This window comes from Anopheles nili, chromosome 3, assembly GCF_943737925.1.
Source record: "Anopheles nili chromosome 3, idAnoNiliSN_F5_01, whole genome shotgun sequence".
NCBI classification, from domain to species: Eukaryota; Metazoa; Arthropoda; class Insecta; order Diptera; family Culicidae; genus Anopheles; species Anopheles nili.
Genome location: NC_071292.1, coordinates 13,916,368 through 13,934,756, shown reverse-complemented (window position 1 = coordinate 13,934,756; position 18,389 = coordinate 13,916,368). Strand labels below are relative to the sequence as shown.

General features: G+C 45.3%; 2 protein-coding genes across 2 annotated transcripts in view; one reads left to right on the top strand and one right to left on the bottom strand.

The window, feature by feature from the left end:
* LOC128722820 (protein spire) overlaps nt 1-278 on the top strand; it is a 110,370-nt gene extending 110,092 nt beyond the window's left edge. The window contains exon 17 of the mRNA XM_053816501.1: nt 59-278. Coding sequence (XP_053672476.1) covers nt 59-278 — 220 coding nt within the window. The remainder of the gene's footprint in view (nt 1-58) is intronic.
* Nucleotides 279-3,027: 2,749 nt separating this feature from the next.
* Nucleotides 3,028-3,953, bottom strand: LOC128723065 (ubiquitin-fold modifier-conjugating enzyme 1). The gene is made up of 4 exons (XM_053816772.1): nt 3,730-3,953; nt 3,535-3,666; nt 3,296-3,463; nt 3,028-3,222 (listed from the first exon to the last, which is right to left on the bottom strand). Exons 1-4 carry the CDS (start codon nt 3,850-3,852, stop codon nt 3,136-3,138), a joined length of 510 nt encoding a protein of 169 aa, XP_053672747.1. The 5' UTR covers nt 3,853-3,953; the 3' UTR covers nt 3,028-3,135.
* Between the last annotated feature and the right edge of the window lie 14,436 nt (nt 3,954-18,389).

Genomic DNA, 18,389 nt, shown 5'->3' with positions numbered 1-18,389 from the left:
CCTCGGTTTCACGAATGATCACCGGGTTGGATTAACAACCACGCTTCTTCCGTTGTAGGAATCGGTTCGCGAAAGCGTTCACGCTGACGGCTTCCGGTGGGCAGGGTGGTGGGCTTGACCCGCAGAAGGAGCGGCTCACCGGGGAGCTGATGGCCGTGTGCAATGACTGTCGCAGTCTGGTGCTGGAAATCATTCGATCCTCGCGACAAACCCGAACGACGGCTCGCAATCAGGTGCTGCGCCATCTGACGCTTGATATCTCACCGGTTTATAAGTAAGTTGGGGCTGCTCTCCGCACAGGAGACAGTAGACGGATGGTCGCAGGACACGACGCTGCTGGTGATCGATGAGAAGTGACGAAACAAAACGCACACGTACACATACACACCATACGTATCCTCGCGGCGGGAGGATCATCATCCAGCGCACGCGCGCGCTTGTTCAGCAACTCCCGGAACCGGATGCAGTGTGAGAGAGGACAGCTTTGTTGACCCCAAAATAATCTCCGCACACAGGCACACACGGGCGCGCGATAGAGAGAAAAAGAGAAGCATCCGAGGAGTTTTGACGGCACGTGCGCTTATGACGTCGTATTTATTATGCTTATTTATTAAAAACCGAAACCACAACCCGTTGACATCAGGTTGGCAACGTTGGTGAGTGGAGGCTGCTCCACGACGTGAAACCAACCGCGCCGCGATGGGTCGATCCGGGTTGCGATCGACGAAACGAGATCCTCGAATTCTTCCGCCCCTAGTACGGGACCGGATGGAAAGACTGGTCCATTCTCTTCCATGGCATCGTGATTATTATTACCATTGGGTGTATATACACTTTTTTTCATCCTCTTTTGCCGTCACCGGCGTTCACTAACCTTCAACGGTTTTTTTTCTGTTATTTACGCGCCATTTTTTTGGTTTTATTTGAAGAAAATGAGTTTTAGACACCCAAGAAATTGGCTCTTGGCGCGGGAATGGAATGGCGGAAACACACCCACCGCAGCGTGGCACAAATACAAACACGCATTTGAATGGGTTCCCAAAATTTGTTAATCCTTTTCGTTCCTTTTTTAAAATTTATGTATAAATCGCAAGGCTACGACCTCCGGCATGCCCGGTCGCTCACGCGCGGTCGTTTTTAAACCGGACAGTGGGGCTTTCCTGTGGCTAAACACTATCGCCTGAAAGATTGTTTTATTTTGTAAAATATTTGAATTCAGGTTACTATTACTCCACGTGTTCACACGTTTAGCATTCGCAAAGGAAAGCCTCGCCCGAGCGATTTCCTTTCAAACGAGGATTCGTGTTTGGCAAGCCGGAAGTGATCGACAAAGCGAGAGTGTGTGAAAGTGAAGAGAGAAGGAGTAAGAGGTGATGAAAGAGTGTGAAAAATGTACCACTGCAGCCCATTGATGTTCCCTCGTTCCTCGCCAGCGCCGACGTAAGGTACGAGTATAGAATTTAGTGAGCAAGGTTGATCCGCCTCGATCGAGAGGTTAATCCTTTTTTTTCTTTTGTTATCTACTGGCAGCGGGCGAAAAAGGCGCCCGTGTGCCATTTGTAAATGTATGTATATGTTGCAATAAAATTAGCTCCGCGCAAACAGCTGCCTCCAGCGAACAAACTGAGATTGAATTTGAGGAGAATGTTAGATTAGTGGACGCAAGCAGATACTAACCACCATCAGCGGTCGATGTTTAACGATTGCCGTATTTCGATATGTTCACGTGTTTTTGGATATAAAAAAAACAACAGCACACAGTAATAGCAATGCAAAATTATACGTTCTGAAGCTTGAAAGATAATGTGTTGAAAAAAATAGAACCGATATTTAAACCCGTGCAATAGCGCAGGTGCGATTTAGCGTTACAAGGCGACTATACCCAGCATCATCAGATAACCAAATGTGAAGCATTGTTGAACCAATAAATAGCTTAACAAACTCGACAGTCATGCTGCAGCCCGAGTGGAGGGAAAAGAGTAGAAAGCATTAAAAACTTTAAACTACAGTTTTAAAAAAATGTATCCAGCAGACGTTTAGGGGTAAGTCCCCAAAAGTGGTTGGGGGATGTCTTTCTCAGCGTTAACCCCTTAAAAAGCTAAGCTTCGCTCGTTTAACGGAACGGTTTCTTGGCAATATGGGATGGCGAGTCGGGAATGGTGCAGTAAAACGGCATCGGATTGACACTTAGGGTACGTTTTTTCGCATTTTAAGCAACCCTAGGAAGAAAAAACCACAACAGGTCACAGTCTATATAAATATACAGTAAGACAGGAAAATGTTGATGTTTTTAGCTACTGTTGACCCTAACAAAACGGTATGTCTGTTACTCTGCCGGCAGCATTAACAAAGCGTTAAAAGAAACCCCATTTTACACATTGCACCTATAATAACCACACGGGCACGATTGGAGCGCCTTGCAAGGAGGCAGACGTGTTCGATATTGAGAGGCACATTTTTCAAAATTTTTATTTAGTTTTTTTGTAGGCAAAATCGATAGAAGGTGTATATCAAACTACTTCTTAGAAAGGCTGTCTAACGTATAGAACGTATTGAAAAATTATGCAAATCTTCCATCACTTGATAAGGAATGATGTGGGCGTCTAAGGAGGAGCTATTTCAGGGCTTTTCAGTCTTGCGGTATACTCATTGCGGTCCGCGTCGATCGATCGGACTTAGCAACTCTTCCGGCTGACTGCCCGTCGAGAGGGGGCGCGCAGAGGAGACCGCTGTTGCAGCAAGTATTAGCGTTAGAGCAATCTTAATTGTTGGATTGCGAGGAAAGCAGTGATAAAGGCAGGGACGCGGCATAACTGCGGCTGGGATTCGTTCGGGCGAGAACGGCACGTTTATCATTACAAACTTGTACAGAATCAGTGCATTAGCGGAAGGGTTACTATCAGTAAAAGAGAATAAAATTACTATAGTTATTATTATATTATTATTAATATTACTAAATTCTACACAGATATACCAACTAATTAGCAAAGTGTAGTGAAAGGAATAAAACAGAACCATATGTACCGAGAAAGTGTTTCAATGCTTTTACTTCTTCAGCAGATAGACAAATGAGTAAAACAGGGATAACAATGCAACGATAGGCGTTAAATAGTAGTGGAACGGATGCGGCGTCTCCTAGCCCGAGGATGTGCCCTTTTCATGGTACGATACGATGCCTTTCTCTATTAGATCCGGGATCTCAACTGCCAGCCATGGTGCTAACTAAAGGAAACACAGTAAGTAATTTAAAAAAAATTATCGTTCTGTGAAATGTTTATAGTTTTCTTGTACATACCCCTAGGGCCATTGCATGCGCAATTCCAAATTTGGGCACATTTCTCGCCCACAGAGGCTTGAAGTGATCCGTGAGGCAAATTTTACCGCCACGGTACATTTTCGCCGTCTTTCCGTCCAGTTCAGGCAGCGCTATTTCCGGCGATGTTGCAGGGTACGTCACGGCAATCTGTTGGATGGTAAGGAATTCTTAAATATTACTGAAGCTCGAAACATATTGCAGAATGGGCTGCCACGTACGTCAAACTCCACATCGAACTCGTACTTGTGCAAGTTGTGCATGTACCAACATTTGCCAAACCACTTCGTTCCCTCCTTGTTTGACTCTAACCGGAACCAGTCCATGTCTGATGCTTTGTTATTTTGCACATACTAAAAGGAACAAAATACATATAATTTTTGCACCAGCTGTTTCCATTCGAGAAATGAACTCACCTTAATTAGTGCCTGATATTCCTCCTTTAACCGTTGCACCCACAGGTCTTTATCACGGGGGCCAGCTTTTGTTTTCAGAAGGGGAATGCCACTGAGGGCCTTTCGCGTTCCTTCATCAACCATGGCGCCTGGAGTGGTTCGTAATTTCTGTTGTTTTTGTTCAAGATTTACGCCAAAATCACTGTTCTATATCACAAAATACTGAAAGCGAGCACGAGAGGATTGTTTTCCTCTTTTCCACTGTTGACAATTTCGATCGACGTGTCGAAAAGTCACAACACGGCGAATGAAAACAAACAGCACAAAGTTGACAGAGCCGAGGCTTTCTATTTGACAATAGACGACCAGTGAACATAAAATAACCAGTATAGGTAGGTTAAACAGCAAATTAATACATAATCGAATATAAAAACCTGCAAGCATCTGTAATTGACGCGATAAAAACAATAAACAACTTTTACCACGTGCCACGTGACGAGAGTGACAGTAGAAATTCGTATAGTTTCAAATGTATGATGTTGTACTTTGCATCAAAGGAAAGCATTTTATCGCTGTATTCGTAGGTAACTATTCGAGTGATTGTTTGTTTTCGACGTAAAATACTACAGGAATTGCTTTACTGGTTAATTTGTGGTCATAGTCAAATGCAGCAAAATATATTTAATACCCATAGTGTAGTACAGCCTTAACGGCACGTTGTCACGTTTGACATTACTTAGCGCAGCTGTCAAACAATCTGCAAGGTTTTTTGTACGGCTGGTAGAAAAGAAGAAAAAGCCAGCAAATCCGCACGCGAAGCTCTCCTGCCGCGACGAATTCAATTCGAAATTCTCCAATCATCGTAAGCTCACACGTCTAATGTTTTACGCGACCGCGTTGGCCATTCGTTGCTCCAACGCATATCGTTCCGTGTGCACTATTATCCGCGGTGTTGGCAGAGTACAGTTGCGTGAATGGTCGTGTTCGTACTGCAATTAGATCCATAAATTCCCTACCATTCGGTTTGGTCGTTTCCACAAAGAAACGTTGGCAAGAAGCGCATGTACGAGGTGCAGTTCGTTCCAAAAAACTCTTCAATAACGTTCGTCTAGCTTTTTTCATGAGCTGTTAGGTCCATTGCGTGTGATATAATATAGCATAAGTAAGTGCATCGGGTTGTGTGTGGCAGAAAGTGTGACCGGACGTTTCGCGGGTGTTTCAGGTACGGGATTGTACGAATGCTTGCTTGTGTACGCCCGTGTGCTCGGATCGTTCAGTACGCCGTGGTGCAATTTTTTGCTGTTACGTTAATGATGCTTCTCTTACTGTGATGATGACTGAGCTCTCGACGCCAGCGGCATCGTTAGTCGGACGTTAGCATTTGTCGTGTAAAGATATTTACGTGCTATTTAGTCACGCGTTGCCAAATTCTTTCACCTCTTATACCTTCCTCCCTTTTCGGGACGGAGTGTTTTGGCACCACATCTTTAAGGAAGGAATTTTGGATCTCTCAATTTATCCCATCTCCCACCATCTCGTGGCTCTGTCTTTCGCTTTCTCTGGAAGAAGTCTCCAACGCAAAAGTAAGCTAAACAGACTAACGAACAAAAAACCCGTGGAAATTCCATCGCTCGCATGGTGTGGTAGGTTCACATTCTCGGATCGTAGTGTGCGAACCATCGACCAGCATTCCATGTGGCAAACCGAAAGCGAGAGACGACGGCTCCAGGTGAAAGGAAAGCGTTCCCAAATTCAACACCGACGAAAGTAGGTTACGGCACTGCGTACACCGGGCCACGGATGCCGTAAATTGATGGTGCTCCGAAAGTTGGTGCTTCTCTTTGCCTCGCGAATCATCCTCGACCCATAGCAATCCATCACCAACCAATCCATCATCATTGCGTAGCGTAGTTTTGCTTTTTTACAGCACCTTACCACGGTGCAATGTAGGGAATTCCACGTGTACACGTGCGTTTTTTGGTTCTGTCCTATAAATCAAATTGACCTCCAAACTGCACCCCTAATTGGGATTCCCATTGTTTAGAACGCAAAAAAGAGGTACCCGCCCAACATAACAGCGCATGGTGACAGTTTGCTTCGATTGGAGCAACATAGAAAACAGTGCGTGACGGTGTGTGAGTGACGCTGCGTAGGTAGGCCCATTGCTAAGGGTGTGTTTGGAGGACGAAACAGGATTTGGTGTTTCCTGTGCGACAGGATTGAGCTGCAAATTGGCGAAACAAAGAAGCCCTAGACGTGGTTTGTTTGACAGTTCTAGAGCTACCGAGGAAACGACTCTGCCAATCTGCTTTTTTCATGTGGTAAGTTGAATTATGATTCTTTTTCCTAATAGTATTTTTTATGTAGCATGACAATAATTATGCTCTATTTATAACATATAAAATGTTTGAAAAATCGTAGTAGACTTGGTGGAAATTAGAGTTCTTTAGCAGCTCAAGAACATTAGTTGAGGCCTTTCAATCCCACTGCAATTTTTAATGTAAAACATGTTCAATCAAACATCCAAAGCAATCTTCTCGGATATCGAACCTTCTCGCTAATGGGGATTCATTTGTTTGTTTACCGAACCCCGGAGCCATATTTTGTTTACCTTCGAATACAAATTTCCACTGCAGTCGCCTCAGAACGAAGGTTTGGGCAGACAGAAAATCTGACCGTCCGATGAGACGCTTTCTGGGGCAGCATAATACTGCTGTTTACCTTCGGGCGAGTTTTCATGACGACTGCACCAATCGGAAACAGCAAAAACCATGTTTTCGTCCCGTGCTTCGGGCGGAAGAAGTAGCACCTTGGGTCGTCGCCCTGGAACGTCATACTTACTCCCCCTGCGGTGGTGTGTGTGTGTGTTGGGTGGTATTGCATTCCCCCATGGGGAGGTAATGGAGAATGTTTTTGAAGCTCCACTGGCCTAGTTGAATTATGTTCTATCGAGCTAATGAACTTGAATCTTAGAAAATAACTTGAACCAGTCCTGGGATGCTCACCGAAACCGAATTTAAAACAAGCACAACTCTGTGTGTTGTGTGGCATTTTTCCTGAGAGCGAGGGCCGAGTTGCATGGGGTGATAAAATTGAACGTATAAGGACACTCTTAAACTAATGTTTTGCACGTGTGGAATATGAACTAACATAAGAAATATGACTTTGAAAAGTACCCTTTTGTCATTGGGGACAAATCATATTTAACATTTGTTTCATTCGTCTGAATTGATGGCAAAAACAGAATTTTTCCGTTGCCAGGTGCTTCATTTAAACTTTATTTTACAACAAGTTTAAAATATTACAATCTTAAGCGCAGAATATGATAACCATTGCACGATTGCATAAATTCAACCAATGCCAATTGTTCTGGATAGAATAGCATGCAAGCGAAAAGAATATCATCTCGCGTCTTTCTGCTGCATCGACCTCCTCCCGGGCAAAGTGGTGCTTCCTGGCATTGGTTGCAAACGCCGGGTCAAGGCTGCTTTTCCTGCACCTGCGTATCCGTGGTGTGCACCAACGTGGGGCACAAAAACTGGCTTTTGATAGCGCAGTCAGAGCTCGGTGTTATTTTCTTTTTTTTTGCCTCACGTTACCGTTTAACCCGCTGCACAAGTACGTCCGTCTAACCGTTCGTACCCGGTTGGCTGGCCTGGGTCGAGAAAATCGGCCACCACATAGGCCCGGGCAAATGTTCGGGCAACTAATCGAGAACCGTAATGCTGCTGAAGCAAACCGATGCCCTCATTTTAAGCCCCCTTGAATTGTATGCGCACGTTCGCTGTGCTATCCGTAAGTCGATAAAAGCGTATCGCCGGTCTTTGTTTTTACGGACGCGATATTTAGCCCGACAAGCGAGGAGGGACTTAAAAATCCAACCGCAGCCGGTGCTAATGATAAGTAACGACCCAATCCAGAACGTGCCCCGGAACCGGGCGGTAAGGAATGCAAATTCGTGCCAAATGCACATCCTCCTTCGTGGAGGTTTTGGACGAGGAAACATTCGACGAAGCCATACAAAACAAAAACCCGCAGTCATGGAAAAGCCAGTGAGGTGGACGCGAAAAAAAGACAGGCACGCAGATCGATAGGGAAAAGGTGAATAAGCTAACCTTCTGCTGTTTGGGTGGGCAAGAAATGAAGCTTCCTTTTCGAAATGGAACCACGCTGAGTCGCGCTGAAGGAAGGGCCGAGATGGAAAACGCGCCCCCGCACACGTGGGGTGGAAACTAACATTACATTAGCAACTTCCGTTAGGCCGGTGGAATTCCTCGAGTTTTCTCGATTTCTTCGCCCGTTCGCCTCCCCGAGTCCCGTTCAGCTGCGCGATCGTACTGCGGAGAGGAAAAAGATTATTAGTCGGTCTTTTCCTTGATGTTGCGACAAGAACAAATGGCGTAAAAGGCGAGACGCAGCGAAATAGAGAAGGGAGGGCAGGAAAACTAAAATAGAGAACACTGGCGAGTGATCTGAGCGAGTGTAGCATGGTGTGCCGTAATTTGTGATGCCCTCAAAGACCTCCCTTTCACGAGAACCGAGTGGAAATGAGTGGAAAAACAAATCGAAATATGACGAGGTGAGAAACGTGACTGCCCTCTCCACCCTGTCAATGTCAATGTTAATGGTGGGTTTTTTCAAATGGAGGAAGGAAAATTTTCGAGGGCGCTTTGCATGGGCCAATTGGAGTAGCGAATGGGTTGGATTGACCACTATAAATTCCTCCCGCCAGTAAATTAAACCAGAATAATTAATGCCGTCCGGTTCGGTGTTGGCTTCTCATAAACGCGTCACGCTCGGAAATGAGGTTCCGATCTTGGGAAAGCACGCAACGCGCTTCTATTCCCAGCGTTTCCCAGGTCCACATCTCACGATCCCTTAAGGGGTTTCTATCGGAAGCGCACCGTTTTCCCACTTTCCAGACCGGCAAACAAACATAACCGTCGCGATCGCCGTGAAGAAAGTGGAGTTTTATTTATCGCGCAAGCCCGTGGGGATATCTTCCATCTGGGGTGGGATGTTTTTAAGTAACGGGCGTCGTAAAATCACCAATAATATTTCCGTGTCATGCCACGTTTGCCAATTCGAGCGTGCTGGTTTAGCGTAAACAATCGTTCGCGATGGCAGCTTGTAGAGTAGTCCCAAACCAAACGACGAACAACTCGCGACCTGCAGCGGACCATTTAGCCTAGGTCCAGGCCTCGCGACCCGCGAAAACTTCCCCAAGCGTGAAGCAGAACAATAGGAATTGGAAGACTGACTTCGCTTCCCCAAGACAGCTTGTAATTCGTTTAAAATTGCGAACCGATCCCAAAAACGCACCCTCCCAGCAGGCGAATTCACGGTCAAGCACCACCCAGCAAGGGGTTGGTTTCCGAGGGAGCTCTATTTCCCGGAGGAGGTGCGGAATTAAAATTTACTTTGGTTTATTAATTATTTGGAGCCTCTCCACCTGAAAATCTTTCGTTGTTTTTAAGTGCCTTAACTGTTTTTTCCCCCAAACCGATGGCCAAACGTCGTGTTGGCCATTATTCCTTGCGTTTTGTTTTCGCACCATTTGTTGACGTAGGCTCCGATCGGGTTGCGAATCTCCACCTCCAGAATAGGGAGAGAGATCTCGCCCGTGACGCATTACGTGGCGCTTCGATCGTCTTTCAGCCATGTGGAACGATCCAGCGGTGGTTCTGAGGTAGCTCCAAGATCGCCGTGAATCTATTCTTTGAGCATGTGCATTTTAAAACTCGAAATTGAGACCTCTAAAGCCCCTAAGCGTCTCCATGTTGGGATGATTTGTGGCGTTTTGATTGAAGAAGCTGAATAAATATGTTCTTTGAACAAGTTTAAAAATCGCTTCTTAAACCTTCTTCTCCTAACCGGAGGCGTGCTGAGGCAACCGCTAGAACGCGGTAACGGATCGCGAAATTTATTGGAGCGTTGCTCGAACCAAACCGGCACATTCTCGATGACACCCTGCTGCCTTCTCCTGTACCTGTACCGGGTGAATGCTCCAGGTCCTGTTGATCTTGCACTTCGGTGATCAGTGAAGAGCATCTGATGAGTATTCGAGAGAGAGAACCAGGGGGTTTTCCCTGCGGTGAAACGGGGAGCACACTGCTTTTCCACCTTCGTTTTCCTTGCATCACGGAAAAACGGAAAGAAGGAAGGAATTGGAGAACCCCGTCATGAGGGTTCTTTTGTAATAAATTTATGATCGTATCTAGATTATACTGTTGCCACCCATCTTATGTTTCCTCATGCAGCCGATTCCGTTAGTTCTTATTAGTGGGATAGTTTTTTTTTCTTTTCATCTCTCTACCGCAAACTAAAATCAATACACCACGTCGCGAACGGAGTTGAGGACCCTTTTCGGTTGGGTTGGAGCTTATTATTTGCTGGTTAGGTTGTGCCCAGCAAGGCGGAAACGCTGGTTCCGGATTCCGCACGGCTGCTTTCAGTTCTGATTACGTTCGAGAACGAGAATAGAGTGCGGTTCGCGGGAAAACAACCGGTCCGGGGATGGAGTTGCATGGTCACGAAGCGTGATTCAGTAAAGGTGCTAAATGAAAAATAGCTCTAAATTGTAGATTGCTACGTAGAAATATGGCGGAATTTGCCGGGGAAGCGCCAACAGTGAGCAATATTGCGTAATTTCGCTAGGCTGTTTGTTTCAAAATGTAAAAAATGGAAATTATTATCAACTTTACTAGTGTAATAAGTTACGCGCTGAAAGTTTCCATTATGCCCCGCTAATAGCTTAATGGAACCACTGTCGCCGTCCATCAGTCTAACGACTGCCGACAGCCGCGGAATGGAAAACGTGTAGCCTTTTCGTCGTGACAAACCGATGAAGATCCGCTGCAGTTAAAAATACGACGTCTTTGCTTTCCTTTTGCAACATCTTTCCGACACGATCGATTGGCTTCGCTGTGTGGTAGCAGCTTTTTTTTCTGTTCATCTTCTCTTCAGTTCAGTTCCCCAACTCGAGAAAACTCACCTAAAATGCGTTCAACGATCGTCTGTGGAGCGACCGGATGACTCAAATGTGGCCATTAGGTGTTTGTTTTGGTGTGGTTTTTTTTATAACACTATTTTTGCACCCACATTCACCCCCTTCCCCCTTCGTTCGTCCTGCTGCGACGATGGGTCAGAGTTTATTGACATTTCACCGATTGCGATCGCCGGTTTCGCACCGTTAAACGCCAACAAGATGTTTCCGCTTCCCAGCTTGACGCCGAGTGTCATTTTCGGTGCGTTACGGCGTGAAGAAGTTTCCTGATCTGTGATCTTGACATTGCTCCACACCGTTATGCTTTCTTGCTCTCTTTTGCTTTCTGCCATTTCGTGATTACAGTTGATACATTCGAAAGGAGTTTTGATGTAACAGAGGTTTGATTTTACAACCCTCTGGAAAGATGAAAAAAAAAACGACACATTAATTCACCACTCCGTTAAGTTGCTGAAAAGCTGAATGAAGAGAGCCGTCCGAACACTGCCATAAATCTTAATGATTGAATGGATTTTTGAGTCTCCATCGCTGTCGTTTACAGATGGTTTTGCTGATCGTAAAATCGGAACGCGAAATGAAACGCGAATCGCGGAATTGGCTGCACCACCGTGTTTGACCACCGACCGTATCGCGTTGGTACAGTTATGACGATCGTTTTTTTTGTCTTGTCAGGTTTTCCCATGCCTGAATTCATTTAGGGTTTTCCGTGGTGGAAACAGAAACACTACTGTTACATGGGCCTTTTTTACGACAGCATATGTCACCACATGTGCCGCGTACTAAAACATGCATGTGCGATGTATTAGAAAGTGTATATGACCGATTCCTTTATATCCGCATGGTGTCGACAATAAAAAAGAAAGTTTGAAATACATCGATCGTAACGGTTGCGATGGAATTATTGTTCATTTTCTTATGTGTTGATTATGCTCAGTAAAAATTTATTGATCACAAGTATGCTTTAGCATTAAATTAGTCTGATCAGTATAAAATACTCAGTTTTATTTTAAACATGTTATTATGTAACGAATCATTTGTTTTAGATATTTCATATTTTCACATTCCAATGCATTGAGGCACTATAAGCTTGAACAGTATGACCGCATAGTTTCGTGCATCGTTATCATAAACCGCCCCCCACGAGAACGTTACCATATGGTCTGTGATGCCTATGGCTCGACGATTACTTCATTAAACATTCATCGACACATTCCGATGCGTGCCGCGTGGCGACTACCGGGGTGATGTGGGGTCTTATTAAATTGCACCCATACTAGTGTGCCTATGCGGCTCCACTTACGCGTAGGCGTAGGGCGTCGGCCAAACTGAAAGACGAATCGATTAGGGTACGGTGGTGCCTAAGGCCCTCTTTACAATGCTATTAATTGGATTGGATGCAATTCGGTACAGTCAGTAGCGTTTCCCAGGAGCATGCAGCTCTTCTTAATGCGTATGTCATGCTTTAAGATGCTGTTAGTTGAATCATTTATTAGTCTTCTCCTTGAAGAATGTTAATTGAGTTGTGCCCAAAGAAGCATTAATTCTCATAATTTTTATTTACAATATTCATCGCTACTATAATGAGGAGAGCTTAGGTCCTCTGTTTTTAGAAGGCAATTAGCAGCTTTCATTTCATTGCGACATTATGCATTTGCATCTTAAAGCGCTCGGTTACACAGTAGCTTGACGCTCCTCAAAACTGACGTCATTATGCATCTCATGCGTGAATAAAATATAGCCGGACTGGTCACTCGTCAGCTCTTTCCCCTAGGGCATCACGCCTATGATACATCCATGCAGGTGTGGCTGATGCAGCAGGTTGGTATTTTTAGCTCTCCATACATTTCCATTCACCTAACGTGGGTTCAATCGTTTAGAGCTCGAGCAGAAGGTCATGGAAAGGTGTCAACAGCCAAGCAGAAGGTTAGCCACGCGGGACCTGGTGAGAGCACCGTCATCATGCAGTTCCCTCGAACGAGGCGGTCGTGCGAGATTCAGAGGTCATGTCCCAGTTTCGTTTGGTGTGGTGCATGCGTTGTGCGAGCGGTTGCAATTCGAAAATGCAGAAAATAGTAAAAATCGGATCCATTGGGGTGGGCTGAATGGTGAATAGCGCCAGCGTGCAATTTCTCCTTGAAGCCCGCCATTGTCGTGAAGAGGGCGAAGGATTTTGGCTTTGTTTTGACCGTGTCCAATGGGGTCACCTTGACACGATGTGGGTTGGAAAATAAAATTCGAACCGTTTGTGATCTAACGTATAATAAGGAAGCTTAAGTATGTTTCGACAACAATACCAAAATCGAACTACAAGTTTATTAACAACTTGTACATGCATTCGATACAATGAAAAAGCAATGTTAAAAATAAATGTAGTGTCTGATTGCCGGTAATGCTGTTTGTTTTACGACAAGCAGCCATACATGCACACTTAAAAGCGATTGTTTAATTAAATATAACGATCTCAACCCCTCTCAACCCGCTGTCGACTTGAAGTCACCCAGAAAGAGGTGTTGTGTGTCGCATTGCGGCGGAATTACCCATTTAGCCATTTATGGTGGCGATCAGATGCAATCGAGTGCAGCTTTGCGTTGCGGAAACTGTGCCGCAATTTGGCTGCATTGTTGAACCGGCTTGGTCAATGCAAATCAAGCAAAAGGAGCCTTTTTAAAGCTGGCACCACACGCTCGATTAGAGCAGACTATGTGGGATCAGCGTGTGCTGCATACCTTCCGATCGGACATGTTGTTATTCGCCAAAGGAAGGGGGACATTTAAGCGACGCAGGATGGTGTGTATGTGTGTAGGAGAGTTTTTTTTGCTTTTCTGCTGTCTCGGGACAAACAACTGCCCACGATTGTTCCATAATTGGAACAAGCCAAAAATATTATCACGTACACCAGCTGCTCATAATCAGCACGCGATTCTCGTTTGCTGGCGCAGCCACGAAACCGTCAGACGACAATCATTTTGATTGGGTTTTGGTGGAATGCGATGCTCTTTTTTGTGGACAGTCTTACGTAAATCATTCGTTAAATTAGTTTATCGAAATCTGCCGTGCTGCGCAGACACATTATCCACATCTATTTAAGGTACATCGGGGTTTCGAATGTTTCGAATGGTTCTATCTATCGAAATGTCGAATGTTTCGAATGGTTCTATCGATCGAAAAATCGTTTCCATACCATCATGCCGAGAAAAAGAGCTATAAAAGTAGTGGTATTTTAGACGAATTCTGGACATAAAATTGAGAGCTCTTTTTTATCATTCGCCCATCAACTGTTGAACGTCTCAAGAGACCTATAACACTTAATTTTATTTCGATAAGCAAGCGACATGAGTGGGAAAATTATCTGGTTGCTTTCGTTTCATTGGGAATTTAATGAGCACTGGATAACAACAAGTATCTTAACAATGCGCGTAAAGTTTATCATTTAAAAAGTATCGTTTAGTAGGGAGATTACGAAATGAAAGCAATCATTTTCCCCTAACTATTCCCTCATAAAAACAACTCAATGCTATCTACGAGTAAATTAGTTCCAAAATATCTGTATCTATAAAAAAGTAACTCAATTATGAAGTGAGCATCGAAGATATCAGCAACAATAGAAAGCGAATCGTGTTGTACTAGGCGGTCAGCGGGAAAATTTCATCCTATTTGTAGTAGCAGCCATTGAGCATGTACATGATTTGTTTGTTTTGCTCACAGCTTTGTCTGCCGCGCGGTAAATTACAACACTTGCTCCAGAAGACCATTGAACATCGCGCGTCTGAGTAGTAAACGATATTGCCCCACTTTATGCACAACTCGAGCGCCCATAGGTGAAATCCGTAATTTACTACACTTGCTGTTGTAGTGTGTGATCGATGTAGTTCCCACTCGCTCTTACTGTCGTTCGCTTTTGGTCTCCTTTCGTTTCCTTTTTGCATGTACGATTGTTTCGCTCTGGCACTGGTGGGAGATGGGTGAGTTTCAGCGATAGATTTTCATGTTTTTCCCAGTCATTTGAATAGAGTGAAATTGAACCCGGGGCCTGTTCGCTGATGCTGATCATGAGAAAACTCGAGCACACCTATTGCCGTGCTTCCGTTGCGCTTTCGTTTGAGAAGCTAAACCAATGTTTAATGTTTAATTCTGTTTTTTTTCTTCTATTGTAAAGTAATCGAAATTTTGCCACTCAACCTTCGATTCCGTGGAGTTTGGTTTCGATTCCCCCACGGCAGAGTTACTTTCGAATGCATGCTCAGCTGTCGGTTACAAGTGGTGCAAATTTATGTTATGCTAATGTGTGAAGCCACAGTTGAATGTTGATCCATTTGCCTTCCGCTGAGGGTGATGTTGAACAACACCGCGGGATTAGAGCGCATCGATCCCCGAGAGAGTGCATAAACGGATATGCAACAGGCAAGCAAAAAACAGATAATTATTAATTCAATTAAATCGAGTGGGCTAAGACAGATTGCCGTTGGGGAAATGGATTATTTTTCACCACTCCCATTGGACTGCTGTGGTCATTTATTTAATTTTGTTTCGATTTCCCAAATCGATCACACGGCGAGGAAACGTGTTGAGCATGCGGATGTGCCGTGTTGGGATTGCGAAACGCAAAGGAAAAACAAACAACCACACATTTCGTCACCTTTCACTTTCTCACAAATCCACCGGGACGACGAGAAAATGCCGACCGAGGCTGCCAAAATTGTGCATCATGGCGTGGGAAACTCGATGGCTGATGTCTCACTTACGCGACTTGACGAGGGCATTGTTTTTCTCCACTTCCGCCCAGCGTCTAACGCGTCGAAGGGGGCTAATTAGTTTTTCCCCCATCGACCAAACGACACGATAATATGCAACGAGCGCCTAATCATCTCGCGTTTGTCTGGGCGTCCCTTTGCCTTACGACACCAGCTAGTTTGATAGAACCACGGTGCATTGCGTAGGAAAATTAGCTTGTAACTTTTCTGTTGTTGTTGCTCCCTGGAAGCTCTCGATGGGGGCGCTAATGAGTTTTCCCCCAGTATTTTCCTCCAGCATCCGGCCAGCGCGAAAATCTTCACAAATCTTCCATTGTAAGATCGGTTAACGTGCGCAATCGGTACCCCCGATACCCGGCTTCCTTCTTTTTAATAGCCACATCTCGGTGGAAAAGTGGATTATTATGCTCGAAGCCAATGATCATCATATCACCTCTTTCTATCTTTTTCTCCCTTCCCCGAGTCCGATCGCTAGTTTTTCGCGGGCTTCCGCAGGCCACCACGTGGTTGCATTGTGGAAATGGGCACCCGGATTACGCCAGCAGTGTAGAAACTTCAAAATCTCGAACCGCTAAGAAAAAGAAAGAAGCGATCAGGTTAAGCATGTGTGCGTCTGGCGATCATGGGGCTAATTTTCACCCCCCCCCCCCCCAATGGAAATGACGTCTCGCGGGGAGGAATGCAGTCACGGATTAATGAGTCATCTGCGTCATCGGCTGGCCAACTAGCTCAGTCCGGTGAGCCGCGCAGCTTCTCTCCAGCGTACTCCCGGCAAGCCGCGAAACGAATGGCCACGAGAGTGGTTGATCTGCGCACGCCTGATTTAGCATCGCAATAAAAGCAATTTGGTGTGGCCCGTCGTGTTCCCAGCGCACCCGGTTTTTCGAGCCTGATTAGCGGGATATTGCGGTGTGTTTGCTGTGCGCCGATGAATCCGGCGTAATCGAGCGTGGAATTACTGAACAACCGGCGACCCACAGTGTGCAGCCGCGTTTGTGGGGAATCTGTAAGGAATTATTCGGTCAGGGAACTTTTCGGAGCGCACCAACGCGCAATTCGTCGTGGGTTGAAAGGTTCCGAGAAGAACGCACCGCATAGACGATGGGATCCCGTTTAGTTTTCCTTCATCAGAAAAAAACGAACATTTTCTTTTCCTTTCTTTATCAGGCGCTTAGTCCGCTGTGAAAAGGCGTTTTTTAAAAGCTCGCTTTTAATTGGACGGGATAGAGAAATTGGCAGACGAAGGGTGGCGTTAATTTGTTTGAGTAAGTTTGAGCAGCCTTTCCCAACGAGTTTAATACTCAATTCAATTAAAATTATTACCTCTTTACCAGAGCAGTCAGATTGGAGAGGGAAGTTTGTAATCTATTTCCTCATCAAATCGCCCTCTAGGGGAGTTACACCGGTAAAGGGAATGTTCACTCGAGCACAGCAGACGTGTGTGTGTGTTTTACGCTTCGTTGCCGCACATCCCACTCGAGCACTAATCGTAAAGATGCTGAAAATCTAATCTTCCTTTTGGCTGGCCCCAAGAACCGCCAAGGGAAGCAATCGTTTCTAGTTGCCGCAATGGTGCTAGACAATAGAACGAACGTATGGTGCACTAAAAGGCGGCGGCTGATGGAACGCGCTCATCCTTCGGTTATGATTCGCGTAATGCTTTTTCCTGTGCATGTGCGGAAACCGGTGGCGCATTAGTACCGACAAGCCAGCTAAGCCGCCGCTTCGCGTGTTCGCAAGAACGAATGTTCCGTTACGAGCGAAAACTTGCACTTGTCCGTTTTGTCGATTCGTACCGAAGCGCCCGTGGGGGAAAGTCCAACTTCTGTCCTTCCTAAGGCCGCTCGAGCCGTGTGTGCAGATCGAAGCGGTGCAACGAACACGCACCGATGCATAATATCCCTTCACCACCGGCGGGCGACACGAACTCTGTGCGCCCGGAACTCCACCCCAAATTAGGTAACTTTGCAACCCCCTTTGGCTGGCCCGGGTGTCGAGAGGGTTGTGCAGGAACTGAAACGTGTGTGTGTGTGTCTGTTTTTATTGCAATTGTTTTCTGGTGCTTGTTTGTTTCATGCTCGCCTCCTAAAACCCACGAACCGCCGGAGAAAGAAGGAAATGAATTTTTAACTCTAATGATACGCCTCTTTCTTGTGGGGTGGTTTTAAATTGGCCCTGGAACAGAAGGCTTTGTTGGTTGGTTGGCGCTCCTTCGCGACGTTGCTGACTAATTACTCTAATCACGGAGTCCAGAGGTCGTTTCGCTTGATTAGTGTTTCGCGACAAGCGCGGCGGATTTTGTCGAGCTGCTGTTTCGTTTTCTCTTGCGGTTTCTTTTTAATCAATTTTATGCTCTTTAGGTTGCGTTTTCGAATGTCTCTAACCGGCTTGAGTGAATGGGATTTTTTAGAGCCATTTTCTGGTGAAAATCTAGATAAACAATTCACTAAGTTGATGCATAAACAATAAAAATAATGAGCTTAGAATGAAACCACGTTCAAATCAACTATCTACGTGAGTCTAATGATATTAGCTGTCATAAATATATCTCTTTAGATGTTCATGTAGGCCTGATAAAACACTTTCAAGGCACAAAATAAATTTGAAAACACCGTCCCAGGTTGATACATCACGATAATCAACTCGGCGATAAACTCACATATGCTTCTCGATATGTATAAATGGATTTTCATACTCCATTGCAAGGAAACATCGTAAATTGAGTGCTGAAACCGGATTTACGAACCATTCCGAGGGACCATGGAATGCAAATGGATGGCTCCGCGATACTCGATCAATTAGAGGGGCAACAAATTGTACAATTAGTGTCAGTGCCGTGTGATCGCGACGAGTTTGCAGGAGCTTACTCGCGGCGGCAACGGAAACCCTCTACAGCAGAGACTAGTAGACCTCACGTGTGATGC